Source organism: Choristoneura fumiferana, chromosome 12, assembly GCF_025370935.1.
Source record: "Choristoneura fumiferana chromosome 12, NRCan_CFum_1, whole genome shotgun sequence".
Lineage (NCBI taxonomy): Eukaryota > Metazoa > Arthropoda > Insecta > Lepidoptera > Tortricidae > Choristoneura > Choristoneura fumiferana.
In genome coordinates, this window is record NC_133483.1 from 2,673,905 (window position 1) to 2,695,691 (window position 21,787).

The 21,787-nt window shown below is 38.0% G+C and overlaps 1 protein-coding gene across 3 annotated transcripts in view; it reads right to left on the reverse strand.

The window, feature by feature from the left end:
* Positions 1 to 648: 648 nt before the first annotated feature.
* LOC141433103 (cardioacceleratory peptide receptor-like) overlaps positions 649 to 21,787 on the reverse strand; it is a 238,036-nt gene continuing 216,897 nt past the window's right edge. For all 3 annotated transcript variants that reach the window (XM_074094944.1, XM_074094942.1, XM_074094943.1), the window contains 4 exons: positions 18,991 to 19,092; positions 15,412 to 15,592; positions 10,454 to 10,595; positions 649 to 7,173 (listed from right to left, as the gene is read on the reverse strand). In XM_074094944.1, the coding sequence (XP_073951045.1) occupies positions 7,087 to 7,173; positions 10,454 to 10,595; positions 15,412 to 15,592; positions 18,991 to 19,092 (512 nt within the window). In that variant the 3' untranslated portion in view covers positions 649 to 7,086. The remainder of the gene's footprint in view (positions 7,174 to 10,453; positions 10,596 to 15,411; positions 15,593 to 18,990; positions 19,093 to 21,787) is intronic.

Below are 21,787 nucleotides of genomic sequence, written 5' to 3' on the forward strand. Positions count from 1 at the left end.
ATTTTAGTTGCCCCGATATCGTATCGGCGTCTGATACCGAAATCGGATCGGATAATCTAATCTAATAATAAAACGCTCTTACGGATAGAACGATTTTAATGCGGGTTTATTAGCTAAATAGTTATAGGTAGTGCCACCAGAATTGAGGTTACGCACACAAGAACATGTCACGTGCCTAATGACAGCGGGATTTTGACATTTACTCATTTATTTCATTCATTCGCCTTTGGTGCAATCAGAGGCCCTATTGCCTAATGTTTCTGAAGCAAACAAATGATAGTTTTTGTATGCGAAATCTGTCATTTGATTGTGATCGCGAGTGCCAGAAACTTTAGGCAATACGGCCTCTGTTCTTCACGTAGCTTTGTGTGTAATCACTCACTTCAACTCTCGTGGCACTAGGTACCTAACGATTTAGCGTTAGTTTTTATCTATAATTCATAGATTGAACTAGCATCTATAATTACCGATATAAATTTGCATCGATTTAAAAAATAACATCGCGTTTTTCGAGTCCATCTCCAAATTTGATTTTGCCACTTAGCCGCCTTTTGGCTTGAGGACGGCAGCAGAGGCTTAAAGCAGACGTTGAAAGGTTTTATTATGAATTAATAAGTAAATAATAACTCACGTTTCCAAATAGTTTATTCAAAAAAGGATATATATAATTATGATACTTTTTATAATACGATTTTTATTATTTATACATTTTATATACAATCTCGTGATGCAGTACAAAAATATTCGTACAACAGCTTGATAAGTCTATTCATTAAGTACTTACTAATAAATGTCAATCTATAATTTTATAATAACACTTGTAGACTAAATAAAAACTAAAGACGGAATTCTGTGAACAATAAAATTAGGACCGTAAAACTACGCCTCTGTGTCCATACAGTTGCATGCATACAAGATCAATCAAACTAGTTGAGCTTGAAGCACAGTTTTTTTTTGTGTCTCACTTTGTTGCTCGCAGAATTCTATCTTAAGTTTTTGTTTGGTCTGATAATATATAGATAAATCTAGCTCTGCGCGTCAGATGTCTAGCACACTAGCTTATGTCGTGGACATAGAGACATTTTTTTACACATGCGTATTGGTGAGATAGGCATAATACTGTAAGCAGTTAGGCACGCAACAAGTCAAGCGAGCTAATATACCACATTATTAAAGTACAGAAGCCTCACTATCGTACAAAAGTGACGTTTAGGCATAAGAATCGTGCCTCTTTGTCCATCACATAACTCGTTTTCACTCGCACGCGGCGCACGTATAGTGGAATAGTACACTAGATGTCTGGTAGTACACTGTAGGTACTGTACAGTCTGGTAGTACACAGTAGATGTATGGGGCCCCCTAGGATAATAAATTAATTCATATACCAGGGTAAAATCATTTTCACGACACTGCTTGACAATGTGGCCATAGATAACCTAAATCACGATTTGTACTTACACAAGATTGCTTATATTTGTACATTTAACAGCTGACTCATTTATGGTTCGCAAAACACGACAAAAATGTAGCACGTTACGCTAACAGGTCGTTCAAAGTACGATACAACTTTTTTGAATATATTCAGAACAATTTTCTCGGCCTGCTGAAACGAAAATTGGACCAATCAAACCTAATCGTCTGCTGCATGTAAAATTAAATTGACCAATGAGAATGCGTCATTTATGACTTTTATGAGGTGCTTTTGCTTCTTTATTTCATTATATGCACAAAATGCTTTATTTGATTTAAGTATGGATAAACGCCAAATTGAAACCGTGGTGGCCTAGTGGTTTGACCTATCGCCTCTCAAACAGAGGGTCGTGAGTTCAAACCCCGGCTCGCACCTCTGAGTTTTTCGAAATTCATGTGCGGAATTACATTTGAAATTTACCACGAGCTTTGCGGTGAAGGAAAACATCGTGAGGAAACCTGCACAAACCTGCGAAGAAATTCAATGGTGCGTGTGAAGTTCCCAATCCGCACTGGGCCCGCGTGGGAACTATGGCCCAAGCCCTCTTGTTCTGAGAGGAGGCCTGTGCCCAGCAGTGGGACGTATATAGGCTGGGATGATGATGATGATGAAACGCCAAATCATTAACTTTAAAGCGTGCTATACGCACGGCACTGCACTGGCTGAACAGCCAGGCTGGCGCTCAGTACGCGAGCATACATCCTCGTCATGTTCCACTTGCTGCCGCAACCAGGCTGCCGTTCCTATTTTTTAAGTCTTTGTAGTTTTGGATACTGGCCACGAAGAACAGACTCGTTAAAAAAAATAATGAAGTAACAATTGAAAAATAAACATTGGCGGGCCAAGCGCGAGCAACGCTGCGCAGTCTATGGATTATCATTGTTTGTTTTGTGATAAAGGTTTTTTATTTCCTTGCAGTAGTTGTGAAAAGCACAATGTTTAGTCTTGCCCAAAGGTGTAATAGATGAACTCGTATTATCGGAGGTCTAACTAACTCGTTCATCTGTTGCTTACTTTCCAGCCTCTACTCTAAATGTGTTTGCAAATTATTCACATGGCAGTCCATATAAAAGAATGAAAACATAAATTTAAAGGGACACGCCTGGTAAACATTATAATATTATACAAAAGGTACCTTCGTTAGACATAAAACAATTATTTTTGTAGATTTCTTTGCACTGTTGGCCAGGGACGTGCCTCATTTACGTTCTAAAACTAGTACTTAAAATGCTAACTAAAATAAAATAAAATATGTACTTTCATATTTAAAGTACTTAAAACATCTTAAAACTACATAGTTCGTAATAAATATAAATGCTATTTGACTAAAGCGTTTACTTTACATTTAATGCAATCATTTTGTTTATTCTCTATTTTTTGAACGTTTAGGCCATGTTACATTTTTAGTCATAAAAAACTTTTAGTTGTACAGGACGATTCACAAAAGCTGACACGTTCGGAATGAATGAGTGAATGACAATGTCTCTGCGTGCATCACTAAATTATTGAATGCAGTTTTATTCAAAGAGTGATATTCGTGTTACAAGAAGTATTATTATGTACTTGTTTAAAAAGTATTAAGAGGCCCCTGCTGTTTAAGAAGGCACTCAAGCAGTGACAAGTAACAATACGTTCGTTCAATTCATTCGCACTCGCTCTTGTGAATCGACACTGTCATTCGATTGTAGAAAAGTGTTTGTGTTTTGCAAAAGTGATTTCAACAAGATCATATTGTTTACTTAATTTATTGTATATACTTAATTATTATTAGGTATTTACAAGTAGTCTTTGGTATATATTTGATACTTAATTAACTTTTTAAACAAACTTAAATAAAAAAATGTGTGACTTAATAATCATTAAGATAGTGCTTAGCTAATATTTAACAAAAAATAAAAAACACATTCAACAAAAAAAAAACATTCTTTGATCATATTTATGAATGAAATGCTAATTTATTTCTTAATACACAAATAAATAGATTGGTAACGATTAAATATTGTTTTAATTATAAAAACTAACGAAATTTATTTTACAATAGTTTCACAAAGAACAGCAAAAGAACTCTTAAATTTTTAAGCCTCTCTGTCTATTGTCACATTTCTGATCTTACATCTTCTATGGTGTGTATCACAAAATCACTTTTGTAAGTCTAGCGATAGGTAAATGAAGTGTTTCTATTGGTTTATGAAAAACACATTCCTTGCAACACATCATCACAAATGTCAATTGCAAACAATTTTGACAAATCTCTGAGGTTACTTGATTTCGAACGATATGAAAGATGGGGCCGCGTCTAGTTCGACTTTGAATTATAAAAAAAATATGGTTGCATGTTTTGATGTTAAGTTTTGTTGTTGTAAAGATTCGAACAGAAATACTAAGAAGTGTAATTTAATAAATAAATAATAACTAATAATCGAACCAATTTAGTTAGATTAGTGGAAAAAACCCGACATTGTCATTTTAAACCTCAATATCTTAAAAATGACTCACTGATTTCAATGAAACATAATTAAGAGCCAACTCAACCAAATTCGCTTTCATGTAAAAAAAACAGCATCGAAATCGGCCCACTCGTTTGAGAGCTACGATTCCACAGACAGAAAAACATACATCGGCGCCAAACTAATATTGAGCGTCACACTAATAAGTCAAACACTCCTCAAAATGGTCTCGCCGGAAGACCAGCGGTGACTCCATCCAAGGAGTCAGCATTTATGCTGAGGCGGGACCATTTCGGGCACACAACTACTACTTTGTATCTCACCCTTTTTCTTTTCTGTTTTGTTATTTTGTGCGTCTCGATTTTTTTTTTCATTTTAATTTTTCTTTTTGCTTTGTGGGCTAAAAAAAAAACACTCAATTAAAATATTAGTCAGATAATAAAAACGAAAAATTATTTTTGATTTCATTTTATCTATAAAACTCGAGTGGCCCTTATTTTTATTTTTTTGCTAGTAGGTATACTTATGCCATCAAAATGTGACATTGGATAGAGGTGCTCACATATTTTGCACTCCTAACACATCAAACCTTTTATGAGAAACATAAATCAGCCCTTTAACTTAAGTTCACTCGTTAAAAAGGGACGTGAACACATTCGCAACAAAAAGGGGGCGCAAAAAAAGCTAGTGAATAATGTGTTTCCGTCGTATTATATCAGATAAGTTCGTATGTATCTTACTGTCTCAAGTACTATGTAGCTCACAGACCTTATATCGAGATAGACGAAAAGAGCGCTTCAAACTAGTTCAAACTGTATGAGAACCTAGTGTCGAATTTTTCGTACTTACGATGACGTCACGAGCGAGATTTAGTGATGGGAAATCAAAACGCACGATACCGATTTAAAGGCGGGCGGAACCAATTCAAAGGCGTGCCGCCGCGACTCGAGTGGCGGCTTCTTGAAAGCGCATCGCATTTAGGTCGGACACAACTTAGACCGTGCATCATAGTACATTGTGTCTTAAGGGCGGTAAATAAGGAATTACGAACGAGGGTCTATTAGAAGCCCGAAGTCGAAGACTGGGGGCTTTAATGAGTCGATGTTCGTAATTCTAGTACCGCCCGTGCGACATACAATGTTTTTCATCACATTTGCGAGTAAAATTGTATATTTGTAAAAGAAAAACTAATATTTTTTCAAAAATTGCCGATACTGCTGCTTGCGCTCTTGGCAGCGCCAGCCCCAATGCACAACACGCAGTAACAAACTCATTTACCAACCTTGGGCTTCATGCCATGAAAATGAGTACATGCAATGACTCATTTACCGACCACGGGTTTCATGAGAAGCACATTAAGGCCGAGAGTTTTATTTGGTGGGTTGCAACCAAGGTAGCCTGCATGACTGTTACGACACAGTTTACGAGCAAGTGTGATGAAAAACTTTTTACACGCAAGGTAGGTACCTAAACTCTTACGGTATATCTCGATATGGTCTGTGATGTAGCTTCAGTAAACTTCAGTAGGTAAGCTAGTTGATAATAGTAGATTATTGTCGTGGCCTGGAAGTAGGCAATTGCTGGCTGAGTATCAGTATTAAACGGACGAGCTTGCGAGTTCGTTTAACTAATACGAAGCCAGCAATGGCTATTCCAGCCGAGGCTAATATAAAGCTTTTCTCAAAAATGGTGAATAATTCTGAAATAGAATAAACTTTTTCTCAAAATATATCATAAAATTTAATTTTATTCCAATATTTTTCTTATGCTTTCCCGCCTTTTTTCATTAAAAATAAACTGCAGGTGTATTTTTCCACCGAAAACACCACAAGCTATTTCAGACCCAATAGAAAAAGTCCGGAGTTCCAACAAAATATCTGATACCGGCCATTAGACTTGGCTGTATACGACTTGTGCCAACATTTCCATGGCCTTTTTAACTTAAAAAAAAATGTGACTGATTGCAGGCGCGCTAATTCATTATTGTCGAGCTAGCGCGCCTGCAATCTTTTTAACTTTTTAATTTTTCGCTGACCATAAACTATGCACTTCACCTTCACCTTCTGATATGTAAAGAATAATGTCAACTTTTACGGACATTTTTGAGAAAAGCATTATAAATGCGAACTTTCCGTCAAAATACGATTGCAAAACATTAGTATTCTTATTTACTTAGTAGTATTAGTATTATTACATCTGGAGGTATTGGTAGTGCCACCAGAGTTGAGGTCACGCACACAAGAACATTCATTGACAGCGGGATTTTAACATTTCATTCATTCTCCTTCTTTATGTACAGGTCGATTCACAAGAGCTGGCACGAATGGATTGAACAAAAGTAATTTAGAATAGAATAGAAATATATAATAATAGATAATACATTTTTGTTGGAGATTGACAGATGCATGACGTATTCATATTAGTGTGAAGTATATGATGTGTTAACTAGGTAGGTATTTAGGTAACACACAGATAATTTCACTCACTCATTCAAAGCATTCGTGCCAGCTCTTGTGAAACGACCTGAACTTGTAGCAGTGTGTGTAATCATTTATTCAGTTCTCGCGGTACTACATATTCTAACAGATCAGTAAATAATTCAAAAGTAGGAAAGACTTGCAGATTCTGTTAGTTTTTTTAACTTCGTTACATAAATTATTACTTAAATGAAAGTTAATCCGGATAACTCACGTCGTAAATTAAAGATCTGTGGCCTTTCACGAAGCTACAAGTTACAATTTACAAGTGGAAGTCTATTTTCAATCATCATCATCATCATCATCAGCCCGAAGACGTCCACTGCTGGACAAAGGCCTCCCCCTTAGAACGCCACAATGAACGACAACTCGCCACTTGCATCCACCGGTTTCCCGCTACTCTCACGATGTCGTCAGTCCACCTGGTGGGTGGCCTGCCAACGCTTCGTCTTCCGGTTCGTGGTCGCCACTCGAGGACTTCTCCCCCAACGGTTATCTGTTCTTCGAGCGATTTTCAATGCATACTGTTAAACAAAGACTACCGCTTAAATTGTCACTATTGTAACTTCGTGACATAGGGCACTGGTTTAACTTTCATTTAATAAGAGTGATTTTCAGCTAGTTTCATAGTTACATAGAGTTAGCATAAAGTCTACAGCATGACGTCGTGCGCAGGCGCCGGCGCGCACCGTCAGTCGCGCACGGCCGACAGCACGAGTAGCTGCGTACGCCGCTCGTGCGCGCGCGACACGCTGCTGCTGCGCGTGCGGTTCAGCGACTGCAATAGTACATTACTGTAGAGGCCGGGAAGTAGGGGTTGCCGGCCAAGCAGATATAGACGACCGAGCATAGCGAGGCCGGCAACCCCACGTTCCGGCCGAGACTTGTATAGTGCTTTTCTCAAACATGATATAAAATAAAATATAAAAAACAAGAAATGAAACTGGCGGGACGCTAGTCTGATCGCCCTGTTGTGTGCGCGCGTGTCGCGCTGGCTGCTGGCGCGGCGGCTGGGGGCGGTGGTGCTGGGGTAGGCCGTGTCGCAGAGCGCGCGTTGAAACAAAAGACGGACGCATTGCCGGCCAGCGGCCTGCAAAGTTGTATGAAATCTCTTTGCAGGCCGCTAGAGTGACCGCGCGCAGGCAGGCGAGCCCCAGCGCCTGCATCGCGATACTTCTCAGCCTATTATTTGTAACACAACGTCAATATTTCATGTCATGTTTGAGAAAAATAATGTTTCAAAGTCATAATCGCGGTCAGTGGCTGAGCTATCGTAGGGCCAGGTGAATAGTGCATGGGGCCCTCTAACCTAAAGCCGAGGCTGCACTACGGCTAAACCGCCGCGGTTTGCAACCGCGTCTTTTTTATACAAGTAAACTTAATACCGCCAGTGCGTCCGCTTGCATTAGTTTACATGATTCACAAAGTCGCGCGGTTAAAAACCGCGGCGGTTTAACCGTAGTGCGGCATCGGCCTAAGCTTTGAAACGAGAAGAGCATAAAAGCAAAAGAGAAAAAAAAACTTGTGAACAGGCTTGAGCAATTTTTTTATGTTTTTAAGTTTTTGAAGACCAATATAAGTGAGGTGAGGTGAGAGACAGGGTGAGGGAGGGCCCGATTCTTTCTCTATGCATCGGGGCCCTTGGCTTGCCCACCCAGCTACGCCACTAATCGGGGTTAGTATTATTTCGTTTAATAAGCAAATTACCAATTGGTCTATGTAGCAAGTGGTCTAAGAAGCTACAGGTCTAAATAGAAACTGATCAAAGTATAGGTAGAGTCATTCATGATGACGCGTGCCGTGGTTCTTATTACAATATCATAAACGTCTTATTTTGACAAAGTCACGCGTCTTCGTGGATGGCACTAGGTATAGCGTATACAGTTGTGGTCATATAATTAAGAACGATTTTTTATAGAGAAGATTTTTTCAAACTGACAAGTGTTACTAACTGCATGTATATTTTTGTACTTCTCTCGGTATCGTAAAACTTTTCCGTACTAGTGGTAAATTTATTTATACATATAATTGGCTAAAAAATAAATATATAAACTTTATACATTACATCTAAACCTAGTATTACTACTTACTGGCTGGTCATATAATTAAGAACGCTGAATAGTTTATTTTTTATTCAAATTTATATAGAGAACGGACGGCCGCTTTGTGGTTTTAGGTTATTATTCGAATAATTTTGGCGCCATTTAGTGCCGTAAAAGTCTTAAGGGCGATTGCTTCATATAAAAACAATGGGGAAAAATAAAAGTTGTGATAAATCTACAAGAGAAGTAATACTAAAACTTCGCGACAAGAATTGGTCGTATAAACACATAGCGATCATCTGCAATGTTCAAAAACTATGGTTTTCCACGCCATAAAGCATTTTGCCACGTATCAAACTACTTCAAATGTTCCGCGGTGTACCTAGACAAAGAAAGTCATCTCGTCGAGATGATCGAAATATCGTTCGTTTGGCAAAACAAATCCTTTTAAAGGGTCTAATACCGTCTAATGAGTTAAGAAAAAAATATTTTGGCGAAAACAACCCTTCAGCAATCTCGGCACGCATTATTCGAAGGCGTTTGGTGGAAGAAAGTGCACGGAAGGATAACAAGGAAGGTGCCTATGTTGAAACGGTGTCATAGGCAAGCCCGCCTTGCATTTGCAAGAAGATATGAAAACTGACAGTCAGACAGTGGAAAACGTTCTTTTTCTGACGAGACAAAAATAAATAGGGTATTTCTGATGGCAAACGATATGTAAGATGGCCTTCAAATAAAGCATTCGACCCAAAGTACACAAAAGTGACTTTAAAGCATGGCGAGGAAATGTGAAAATTTGGGGATGTTTCTGGACATGGTGTTGGACCTGTTAGGCTGATAGAAGGAAACATGGATCAATTTCAATACAAAAACATACTGGAAGAAACAATGTTACCTATGCTGAAGGCGTGCTTCCGTTATGGACATTCCAGCATGACAATGATCCAAGCATACTGCACGTACCGTTAAGGAATTCCTCACATCGCAATCAGTTTCTGTCTTAGATTGGCCAGCCAACAGCCCCGATCTTAACCCAATAGAGCATCTTTGGTGCGAAGTCAAGAAAAAGGTTTCAAATCGACAGTGTGGCAATTTAAGAGAACTGTATGACGTATTCTTAGAAGAATGGAACTCTATCTCTCTTGCGAAATGTCAAAAATTGATAGATTCAGTGCCTCGCCGGTGTAAGGCAGTAATAAAAAGCCGTGGACATGCTACTAACTATTAATTTTAGTTAAAATGTATTAAATTGCTTTTTTGTGTACAAACTTCACGTTAGTGTGATTAGTTAATCTAAGTTTCAAATAAAAAAACTTTCGAGCAGTTCAATAAATCGTTCTTAATTATTTGTCCAGCTTCATTACTATTTTAATTTGTTACTAAAGAGAATAAAAACAAATTTGTAAAAAATTGTCAGCAATTTTATTCTTTATTCTTAATCCCGTTTGCTCTATACATGAGGCTATTTCATAACGTAACTAGTTACTTCTAAGAAGGAACCACGACTACACATGACATGATTTAGTTAAAAATAATCTGGAACTTCAAATCGTTCTTAATTACATGACCACCACTGTATGGTCTAAAATCCTTTGACTCAAAGTCTGGCGCGTGGCTCAAAACTCTATCCTAGCCATGCCTTTTTGAGTTTTCGACCTGTTTTTAGTTGATTTTAAGACCAATTGCTACTTAGACCAGTTGCTTCTTAGACCACTTCCTACTCGGACCTTTTGCTTTTTAGACCACTTGGGTACCTACTTAGACTAGCTGCTCTTTAGACAAATTAATTGATACTATACATTTGCTTTGCGATTATGATTATGCACATTATTTCTCTCGCATCATATTTCCTATATTGTTAGGTACCTACTATACAATTAAATAATAAAGTTCCATATTGAGGGTTATGAAAATGTCACTCAATTAATTCCTAATTCCTACTTAGGTGTCATCGTATTCCTTTTCTCGATGGAAATAAATCATGGACTACATCTTTATTAGTATAGTTATAGTTACCAGCGCAACGGAGTGTTCCCGGCGCCCATGTGCGGAGTTGCTCAACAAGTCGGAGTGCGCCGTTGAGTCGGAACGCGAACGCAGCGTACCGCGCGCGTGCCGCCGCCGCCGACACCACAGCCAGCGGTAGGGGGGCACCCGTCTAAAATAATACATTTTACTTGAAAGTATATGTCCATCCGAGCCGTAGGCGAGGGTAGGTGGTTTAGTCGAGGGTAAAATGGGTTTTAGGAACGAGATTAACACTGTTTTCACTTCGATTGTGAGGAAATCAAATAGCAACGGTGCATTTACGAGTGTTCTTTTACTACCTACCTTTTATTTTGCATGCATTCATAGGTATTTCAATAATATCTTATTAGAACTGTCTACTTTAATTAATTAATTACCTATTACAAAAAAAACTTGTTGGCGCTTGATTCGGTCTAAGACGAAAATTTGATATTAACCCTTTTCCAGGCACCGTTAATACAAACGTAAAAATTGTATTTATTTATCACATCAATCACTCTTATTTTGACTTACTTGACTTAATGTCCTATACATACATGTCCCTTGGATGGGGTAGAGGTCCGCAGTGCGTTCACTCTTATTTTAATCGGAATATATTTCTAATGTCTTTCTTTTGTTTTTAACCCCCGACGCAAAAACAGGGGTGTTATAAGTTTGACCGCTATGTGTGTCTGTCTGTGGCACCGTAGCACTTCAACGGGTGAACCAATTTAAATGCGGTTTCTAGAAATGGTTCTTAGATGTTTTATAAAAATCGGTTCAGCCGTTATTGAGATATTGAACTTTGAAGTGACAATGTCGGGGGTTTTCCAACTTTTTGTGCGTTAGGTTATTTTAACCTGAATATATGTCTAATGTCTTTCTTTTGTTTTTTAACCCCCGACGCAAAAAGAGGGGTGTAATATGTATGTCTGTCTGTGGCACCGTAGCTCTTAAACGGATGAACCAATTTCAATGCAGTTTTTTATTTGAAAGCAGGTTTTTTTAGCGATGGTTCTTAGACATGTTTCATCAAAATCGGTTCAGACGTAATTGAGATATTGAACTTTGAAGTAACAATGCCGGGAGTTTTCCAACTTTTTGTTGTTTAGGTTTGGTAATAAATGGTGTTGTTTGGCTTCATGTTTTTTTGTTTTTATTTCCAGTGTATTCTCATCAGCTATAAAACGTGCAAACTTAATAGATTTTTTTTTAACTCAGGATTCTTAATTATCTAAATTCACTGTCTTTTTCATCGAACTCGATTAAAATTTTTACCCGACCCGATCTCATTTGGATCACTGGATTCTAATGAAGTTTACCGAGTCACAAAGTGCCGGATATTGACACTATTTCCATCCCCTTTGAATACTGTCACAAGACGGAAGTATGTAGATAGGTCACAGATTATCCCCTCAAGATATTTTGTTTTGTTTCTGTTTCATTAATATTCATTGCAATAATACCTTACGTACGACCGAATTTTAACCCACGTCTTGAGGTCGTTTTGACGTCATTATTTGGTGTGTATACATGCATGATACTCGTAAATTGTTTGTGTCAGTGCAGGCAAGTCACTAGAATTACTTGTAGTCTAAGATCCGAACTTGAAAAGATCTTCACCGGTCTGATAATAGAATGAAATGTATTTTATAATTAATTTAGTATTTTAGAAAATATATTAGAAATGGATTTTCTAAAAATATCCTGGACAGGCTATTTTAATTATTAAAAAAAAATGATTTTTTAATAAATTTTTGTTGCATCATCGAGATAATAAGAAAATTTTATATTAACTTAAAGTATAAAACCTATAAAATATGTAGACGTTGGGTTTGCTATTGTTTACCTGGACGAACAACTGGGTTGCCAGGTATAAATTCAAATAGTTATATCGATGCCCGTTACTTTCACTTGATTAGATAATAGAGAACAAATTGTATATCAACGTAAGCGCTGTTTTATTGTGAACACGTTGATATAGGGTTGTCTGCATTTAATTAAAAATCATTAAAAAAAAAATTGCCTGTCTAGGATTTTTTAGCAAAATCATTTCTAATATATTTTCTAAAATACTAAATTTATTATAAAAATACATTTCATCCTATTATCAGACCGGTGAAGATATTTTCAAGTTCGGATGTTCTACTATTGCTCCAGATTTCACGTGTAGGTACTTAGATAAATAATGCTACCTACAATATTGTTGCACTTGGTTGTCTTATGTTGGAAGGTATGCCATAATATTTTTGCCTACGAAAAGCAATAAATATTTAATATTGTATTTATCTTTAATACTTAAAAAGCATGTTCCAATGCCGGTATTGCCGGGTTAATCTAAATGTTAACGTAATTTTAGTTATAAAATTGTCATGTCAGTGAAATTGCATATTTCTTATGAGAACATCATTTAGATCTTTAAACCGAAGATACCGCTTTAGATACATTTTGTACTATTTAGAGTTCACTAAATTAGGTGGTAGGGTCGGAAGTGCGGGAGGCGTAACGTTATGCTGTGATTGGCTATTTCAAGGTTGCGAGTGCAATGAACTCCTCCCGAGCTAAAAAATAGGGTTGTGACATTATTAGATTACTATCGACAAAATTATTGATACAAACATTTAAGTATTAGTAGTATTACAACAACAACAATTTACAACTTTTTAAGCTTTTTGTAAGGTAGCATTTATGGATAACACTAGTGGATAATTTGTAATAGGATTTGAATTTAGAACACAATAGCGTTCTGTAATCTATGAAACAATGAAGATAGTCTATACTTTTGGCTGTTTTGTACTTACGGGTTTGATATCTTTTATATTTATTTTTAAAGTGAATATACAACTAAATATTCCGTTAATATTTCAAGCGTTTACCTGTTGTTGTTATTAATACCGATCAAGAAACGGCAAAATCACGTTTGTTGTATGAAAGCCGCCCTTAAACAATATTTATTTTATTCTGTTTTTAGTATTTTTTGTTATAGCGGCAACAGAAATATATCATCGGTGAAAATTTCAACTGTGATAGCTATTCACGGTTCATGAGATACAGCCTGGCGACAGACAGAGAGACAGACGGACAGTGGAGTCTTAGTAATGAGGCCCTGTTATTACCATTTCAGTACGGAACCCTGAAAACCACCGTTACTGTGCGTGGGGTGGTTTCTTCCTTTTCAGGTACGGTACTGTAGAAAAACCCGACAAGTAGGTACCTATACAGTACGATAATACAATTAAGATTTGCAATCGTAGTAAACACGACACTTATTTTTAACGAATATTTTCACTGTAACATAGCCAACTTATAACATACTCGATACGAGCTCGAGCGTAATTAGCACAACACTAAAACCTTTTTAGCTTTAAAAAAAAATTGTGACTGATTGCAGGCTTGCTAATTTATTATTGTCGAGCTAGCAATCTTTTTAACTTTTTAATTTTTCGTTAACCATAAACTATGCACTTCACTTTCTGATTATGTAAAGAATAATGTCAACTTTTACGGTCATTTTTGAGAAAATATCGTTTAAAGTATGCAAAATCCGTTCCGATTCCATCCATGCGATACGAGCCGTTATGCTTTGTATTTAATTTCGTACAATTGGCGGTTTGCGGTCTACAGTCGCATCAATCATACCTTAATTATCTTTGGGTGTCTTCTGTGTGAGCACTACTGTACCTGACAACTTGCAAACGGATGTGGTTAATTACGTGTGGTTAAGTATTTGTTAACCTGAAATGTACGACAACATTATACGCCCTGATAATTCACGCCCTCATGTAATTTGCCGTACGACCACAATTTATCAGCATTATCGTCAATCATTCCTAGTTTAGTAATTAACTAAATGCAATTTCAAAGTCCAGTCATAAGGATCATTTCACATATCTATCATGTAATACAACTAGACTAGTGTATTTTAATACGAAATGTGCAATATTAAGACACCAACTGACACATTTTAAATACCTATCCAAACCAAGTATAGTCGCCAATTAAAGGTTGTACATTAACTGCAACCCTACAACAATTAAGTCACCTATAACAGGCATAAAAAGTCCATGATAGTGCAATAACGCGAATCCAACAATGCCTATAATACCGCGTATCTATTTAACTAAACAGTTTTTATAAAAGATAATAATATTTTTTAGTTTATGTATATTGGTGGCCGATCGTAAGATCTGCCAGATCACGAAATTCCCAGGCATATCACGATGTGCATAAGAAACAACACGGCAGATCGATTAGAGCAATGCATTCGTTGATATTCCTAGCTTTATACCGGGCACATCGTGATATACCGAAAAAAAGGAAAAAAGTTAGGTACGACGAGCGAAGCGAGTAAAATAAATAAATAAATAAATAAACCTTTATTGCCACAACTTAAAATTACACATTGCTAAAAAAAATAAAAAAATGTGGGAGAAAAATAAAAAGTTGGGACAATGGGTCCCCAGTCTCAGCATATGCTGGGCTTGATTGCCCGGCGCTGGTTTTCAGACTGGTCCCTGTGAGGACGGCCGGTCGTAGCGCGAGTAGTGGTTAGTATGAATTTTGAACAAAAATTTTGAGCGAGCGAAGCGAGCGTGCCGCGTCAGCGACCGGAGAAGTGCCAGAACCGAAATAGCAGCATTACATGATATGCCTAGGAATTTCATAATCTGCCTAAACTGGCCAAATCATGAAATGGCGGTGTTTCATGATATGCCTAGGAATTTAATGATCTTGCTTACACGTCACTAGGCAAATCGTAAAACGGTGACTTTTGAACGATATGGCGAATGTCCCTTAGCCAATTCATGAAATGGCGCCATTTCACGATATGCCTAGGAATTTCGTGATATAGCGGATTTTACGATCAGCCGCCGACATGTACACCAGCCGCGAAATGTCAAATTAAGTAACAACTTACGTAGGTTACGAGGCATTGCAGTATCATGGACGAAAGATAACTTACGTACCTTAGACTCATATAAATATGTGGCGAGAACATGCAGCATATCAGGGGGTTGGCTGCGGAGTTGAGAGGCGCCAGACTTTGGATGAGAGTCGCGACCGCCATGCTAGTTTGTGTGGCTGGTATGTAGTTGTACACTTGTAGGAGATCGAACACGATGTATGGGGACCAACAGAGGACGAATACTGTAAGAAAGACACCGGGTTAGAAAATAAAGGTATTTAGTGCGGAGAGCTAAGGCAACTATAAGGTGCAGAGAAGGCAGATTTGCAGATCCAGTCTGTCTGACCTCCAGTATGTTGGACAGTTGGACAGTCTAGCGCCCACTTTATATCATTATTGACACTAGCAATATTATTGTTGTCCATGACTACGAGTATGTTGGTTCGACCGCCATTGCGCGAGCACATATTCCTCCTTTGAATTCTGACCACTAACTCCTTTTATGTATTTGTATCGTTCATCCTGACGAGTTGTAATTCTTTTAATGTGGATTAATTAGAACTACAAAGTTTTGGCGAATGCAAGCGTACCACTCCACTGACGGTCAACGACCTCCAACACAGTACCGGGTCTCGGTCTCTTATAAATTGTTAGCGCCGAAAGAAACAGGTGTGTCCACTGTCAGAAATAATTACGCTATCGAATCGAGTCTCTCGCTTATATAGCGGATACTATGGATACGAAATAAAGAAGGAAAACATTCAAATAACAATATTAAGAAAAAAATGCGCATGTCACAAAATAGTCCCAAGCCAGCAAACCGCCGTCTAGCAATACACGTATCTTTACAAACTTATAATCAGAGTTGCGAGCAAAATTTATTAAAGTGCAAGATTCATTGGGTTGTCATAATTGTTATACATCATACATTTTGCAGGTGGTAGGACCTTGTGCAAGGTCCGCCCGGATTGCTACCACCATCTTGCTCGCTAATCCTGCCGTGAAGCAGCAGTGCTTGCACTGTTGTGTTTCGGCGTGGAGAGTAAGACAGCCGGTGAAATAACTGGCACTTGAGGTATTCCATCTTAGGCCTCTAGGTTGGCAACGCATCTGCAATACCCTGGTGTTGCAGTTGTCTATGGGCGGTGGTAATCTCTTACCATCAGGAGACCCACTTGCTCGTTTGCCATCCAGTCGAATAAAAAAAAAAAAAAAAACATACGTCATTTCAATCGAATTTGCTCGCACTTTACGATCCCTGCCTATAATCATTGTAGCGTCACGATCTTTAATTTGCGATCCTTAATGTAAAAGAAATCCTTTGAACGTCATACAAGAGACAAATGTTCGATTTTCAGTGAGTCCTAAATTAATGATCGTGACTGTTTAATTTTTACTAAAAAACAGGTACCCAATGGGTAAATAGGTATCTGAATGGATCGTCAAATGATTCTTTAGTTTTTTTTCTGTTTTCCTTTTAGCTGCAAAATATTATATCTGTATATATTTAATTTCTAAAAAATTATCAATTTTCCCGCTTAAAAGGAAAAACTTTAATAAATGTTTGAAGCTGAGTTAAGCTAATTATAACGGCGCCAAGATTTGATTATGTGCCGGTTATATTGAACACCGTGTAACGAATTCTTGATTGTGAAGAATAAGAATAAGAATATTTATTTGCGAAAATGTAGTAGTAAATACAGTTGGAGAAGCGTTTTTGAGTGCGTACATTTTACTTGAAACAAAATTTATTTACGGACCCTTAGAGAAAACATATTTTGCTAAAAAGGATTCACATACTTTGCCGATATATGTCGGAAATATGCCAAATATTGTCGTAGCGCGAATACAGATAACACGCAAGAAATTTCCAATAAAGCATCAAAGTAAACTCTGAAAAATAAGGAAATTATGTTCCCAAAACGCGATAAAAGTATACCTTCTTTCAAATTTTTGTCTCGATAATCTCGTTCTAGAGAACTCCACAAAAACATGTTACATTTTCCTGAATGTAACATTTAATATGTAAGCTTGACCGAATAGAACCAGCTCTCATAATTACTGTTTGTTTATATTTCGTATAATTTTAATAAGCAATAAAGTCCGACAGAGTCAAAAGCAAAAATCAGGGGCGAACTGGGCGAAATAATTTCGTAATCTACTTAGGACTTTAAACTTGGACGATAACACCTTGCTATAATGAATAAAACTGGAAAACAATTTGATTTTAGCAACGGAAATTTGATGAAGTAAATTCTAAATATTTCATCCATCGTTAAAAGCGGGTACCAGAGGAAACTATAAAACGAATTGGCAAACTTTAAAAACACAGACGTCGGTCATTAAATGGTATCTAAAATAAATAATATGCAGCACTTAAATATTTAGTGGTCGTCTGGGCTATATTTAATAAACTGCCCACCGTTTGCACTGGTGGAAGTTTTAAATGCTACAGCGTGACAGTTTATAAAACAAATTAATAATAGATTGATAACCAAGTGTGGAAAGTGACCCATTTCACCCGAGATATTTCTGGCCAATAGTTCGAGACGAAATGGGTAATTTCACCCGAGTTAGACACTACTTTTAATTTCGACTGTGAGGAAAGTAAAATACTTCAAAAAAATGAGAATAATAATAAATTGAATTTACTTATATCCAACCTCCAACGGTACCTTTTCGATCTGGCCACTTTGCCACGGCCGACTATAAAAAAAAATCGAGTGGGTCACGACCAAGGAGCTTTTATACAAAACTGGAGGTTGAACGCCGAACGAACAAGTTTGACCTTTATTACTTATTTATATATTCCATCTCTTTCTTAACCTAACTAAAGAAAGAGGTGGAATATGTCCGTGACGTAATAAAGGTCAAATTTCTTGTTTCAAACGGATGCTCGGCGTTCAACCTTCAGCGTTGTATATAAGCTCCTTGGTCACGACGTGCATCTAGATGGCCATGCCGAAACGTGAAAAAAAAGTGTCATTGACGTAACTCAATTCTCTTCGACTCCGTGGCTAATCGAAAAATTTATTTGTTAAGATAGGTATAAAGGTGTTACCAGTATTACATTATTAGGACATCACGAAACAGCATAAACAGCACTGAATATTAAAAATAAATTGAAACATTACAACGAAATTAATTAATTAGCTACGCATTATGCTTGCGTGAAGTTTGCTCTACTGCCGCATACAGACTCACGCCGAGAACCCCCGAGAACACCCGAGAAGCGTGAATGTGATCGCTTTCTCGCCGTCTCGTTCTCGCGCTCACCTGTTCTCCGATCGGTGTCGGTATTTTCAAAGGGTTTCTCGGGCGAGACACATTCTTGTTCGGTCTCAGTGCGACCGTGGACTTAATTGTGTTGTCGACGTTGTCGTGTTTACAAGTGTAATTCAGTGCTATAAAATGTGGAGTAACGCATTAGAATTAAAGTTCATAGAACATTTTCATTCAGAGCCTATTTTATGGGATGCAAGCCGCTGCACTGTCGTCCATTCCGGATAACGATCGAGATTGCGAATAAGAAGGTCGCATGAGTGTAGATGCCTTCTCGGTTCTCGCGCAATTTCTCGGCAAGACTTCTCGCCGAGACTTCTCGCGTGAGTCTGTAGGCGCTATACGAAACAGCACTCACCAAAGACGATGACGAATGTCATTTTGACGCTTTTTATTTTGGCTCTGGGTATGAGTCCTCGTGAGCTGGCCCGCCTCGAATCCGGGTCGCCTTCTACATGCCCTGAAATTGTATAAAATAAGGCTGTAAATAAATAACATTATGCTAATATATTTTCGGCCCCTTCGCGATGGAAACGGCGGACTACTGGAGATCGGATGCGAAGAAATATGTCTGTGTACCCATATCATATTCCATTTTTTATTCTTGAGGTATTCCATCTTAGGCCTCTAGGTTGGCGATACCCCTGGTGTTGCAGATGTTAGGAGACCCACTTGCTAGTTTGCCATCCAGTCGAATAATAAAAAAAAAAAAACTTGGGCTGGCGCATTTCACGCCCAACGTATTGGTGTCACAATCCAGCGCGGAAATGCAACCAGCCTTAAGATGATTTTCCACCGGGAAGATGAGACGAGACGAGGCAAGACGAGAATTGAAATGTGTATGGAGGCACCCGCGGCGGCTAACGGCGGGTGCGCGAGAATGCATACAAATTTCAATTCTCATCTCGCCACGTCTCGTCTCGCCGGTGGAAAATCACCATTATAAGCACTCTTCCGCTGCCTTAGGCGAATTGTATATATATTTAGTTAGATAATTTTTAGAATAGTGTCATAGTAATAACCACCAGGCTACCGTAACTTTTTAGTTTAGATCAACCTAAACTGTGTCATTTTTATTTTCAGTTCATTATTTATACGTAGATACCTACATACAAGTAGGTAATGAAACTGGAACCAGTTATTATTTGTGCAGACGAATATTTACTGGTAAACAAATTACTTTCAATATTCAAAACAAATTGAACTTCATTAATTAGATTTATTCAGTTATGATAACTCTGACCTATAGATGTATTATTTGGAGCCAAAAAAATAACATTTCCATTCAATTTCAAACGTCAAAAACAAACAGAGTGCGTATTTAATTTACAATCTCTTTTGCTAACGTCAGATTTTCCTTGTTCATCTTTTTTTTTCCTCATTGTTCGCTTCTTTAAAATAATCGTCTCAAACAACTTCATTATCTGACGCACTTATCCTATTTCCTTTGAGTGCTTGAGCTAATACGATTTATTTTTCTTAGATCGTTACCATCGCGCTGTCTGGTTTTAACTTATAAATAATACTGAGATTCGATACTATATAGTCTTGTGAAAGTTTGAGGATCTCTTGCATCAAAGATTTATACAATAAACTAGCCGTTACACGCGACCACATCCGCTTAAAATTCATTTATCGCTATCCAACGGAATTTATGCTATTTTCCCTGATAATAACTATCCCATGTGTCTCTCCGGGACTCAAACTATCTGTATAACGAATTTCATCTAAATCCGTTCAATGGTTTAGACGTGATTAAGTAACAAACAAACAAACAGAAAATCCAAACGGAGACATGGATGCACAGAAAAACCAGAAAAAGAGACCTGCACTGGGAATCGAACCGCATTCAAATCGGTCCACCCGTTTAAGAGCTACGGTGCCACAGACAGACACACAGACAGACAAACAGACAGACACACATAGCGTTCAAACCTATAACACCCCTCTTTTTGCGTTGGGGGTTAAAAAGAAGCATTTTGGCTGGTGCACCCTGGGCACCTAATCCGATTCCTACTAATATTATAAATGTGAAAGTTTGTGAAGATGTTTGGATGTTTGTTACTCAATCGCGTCTAAACCACTGAACCGATTTAGATGAAATTCGGTACTCATATAGTTTGAGTCCCAGAGAAGGACACAGGATAGTGTTTATTCCGGAAAATCGCAATTCCTGCGGGATAGCGATAAAACAATACTACGCGACGGAGTCGCGGGCAACAGCTAGTTCAACTATAAATTTGAAATAAGTAAGCTATTGGCTAATAAATATCTGTCAGGAACTAATTAACACGTAGACGAGCAAAGGTCAACGACATAGTCAAGCGAATTAGCTCGTTGAAGCGGCAATGGGCAATGGGTGGTGCTATAGCACGGAGAGCAGATGGCCGTTGGGGCTGTAAGTTCTCGAGTGGCGACCGCGGATTGGCAAGCGCAGCGTAGGACGTCCACCAACGAGATGGACGGATGACCTGGTTAAAGCCACGGGTTCCCGGTGGATGCAGGCCGCTGCCAACCCAAGCGACTGGAGGTCTATGGGGAGGCCTATGTCCATTAATGTCCAACAGTGGACGTCCTACGGCTCGAATGGTGATAATGATGATGAGGGACTAATTATTTGAGTTAGATTAAACTAGATATCTTATTTCTATCATGCTTCTCTCCATTGCTCTTTGGCAATGCTCTAACATGTCTCTATGACGCCAAGACAGACACAGAAATGCATTTATAAGATCTAAGACAAAAGTAACTGATGTTCTCTATAAAATAGATCAATTGAAGTGGAGGTGGACTGGGCATATGTTGCGTGACATGCAGGAAAAATGGAGCAAAGAAGTCACACACTGGTATCCTAGAGATGGCAAGAGGAGCAGAGGAAGACAACATATAAGATGGGAGGATGAGTTAAAGTTAACGGCAGGCCCGAACTGGAGGAGGGTAGCCAGGGATAGAAAACTGGAAAATGTTAGAGGAGGCCTTTGCCAAGCGACACACTGAGCTTAGAGATATTCCATAACAATACAACGGAGGAGGATGAGCTCAGGATAAAAAGGCTAAATAGATAGATAGAAACTAGATATCGCCGAAGAATATCTAAATTAACACTTCGACGACATCAGTATCAATGGATTAAAACACGCACTAGACGCTTACCA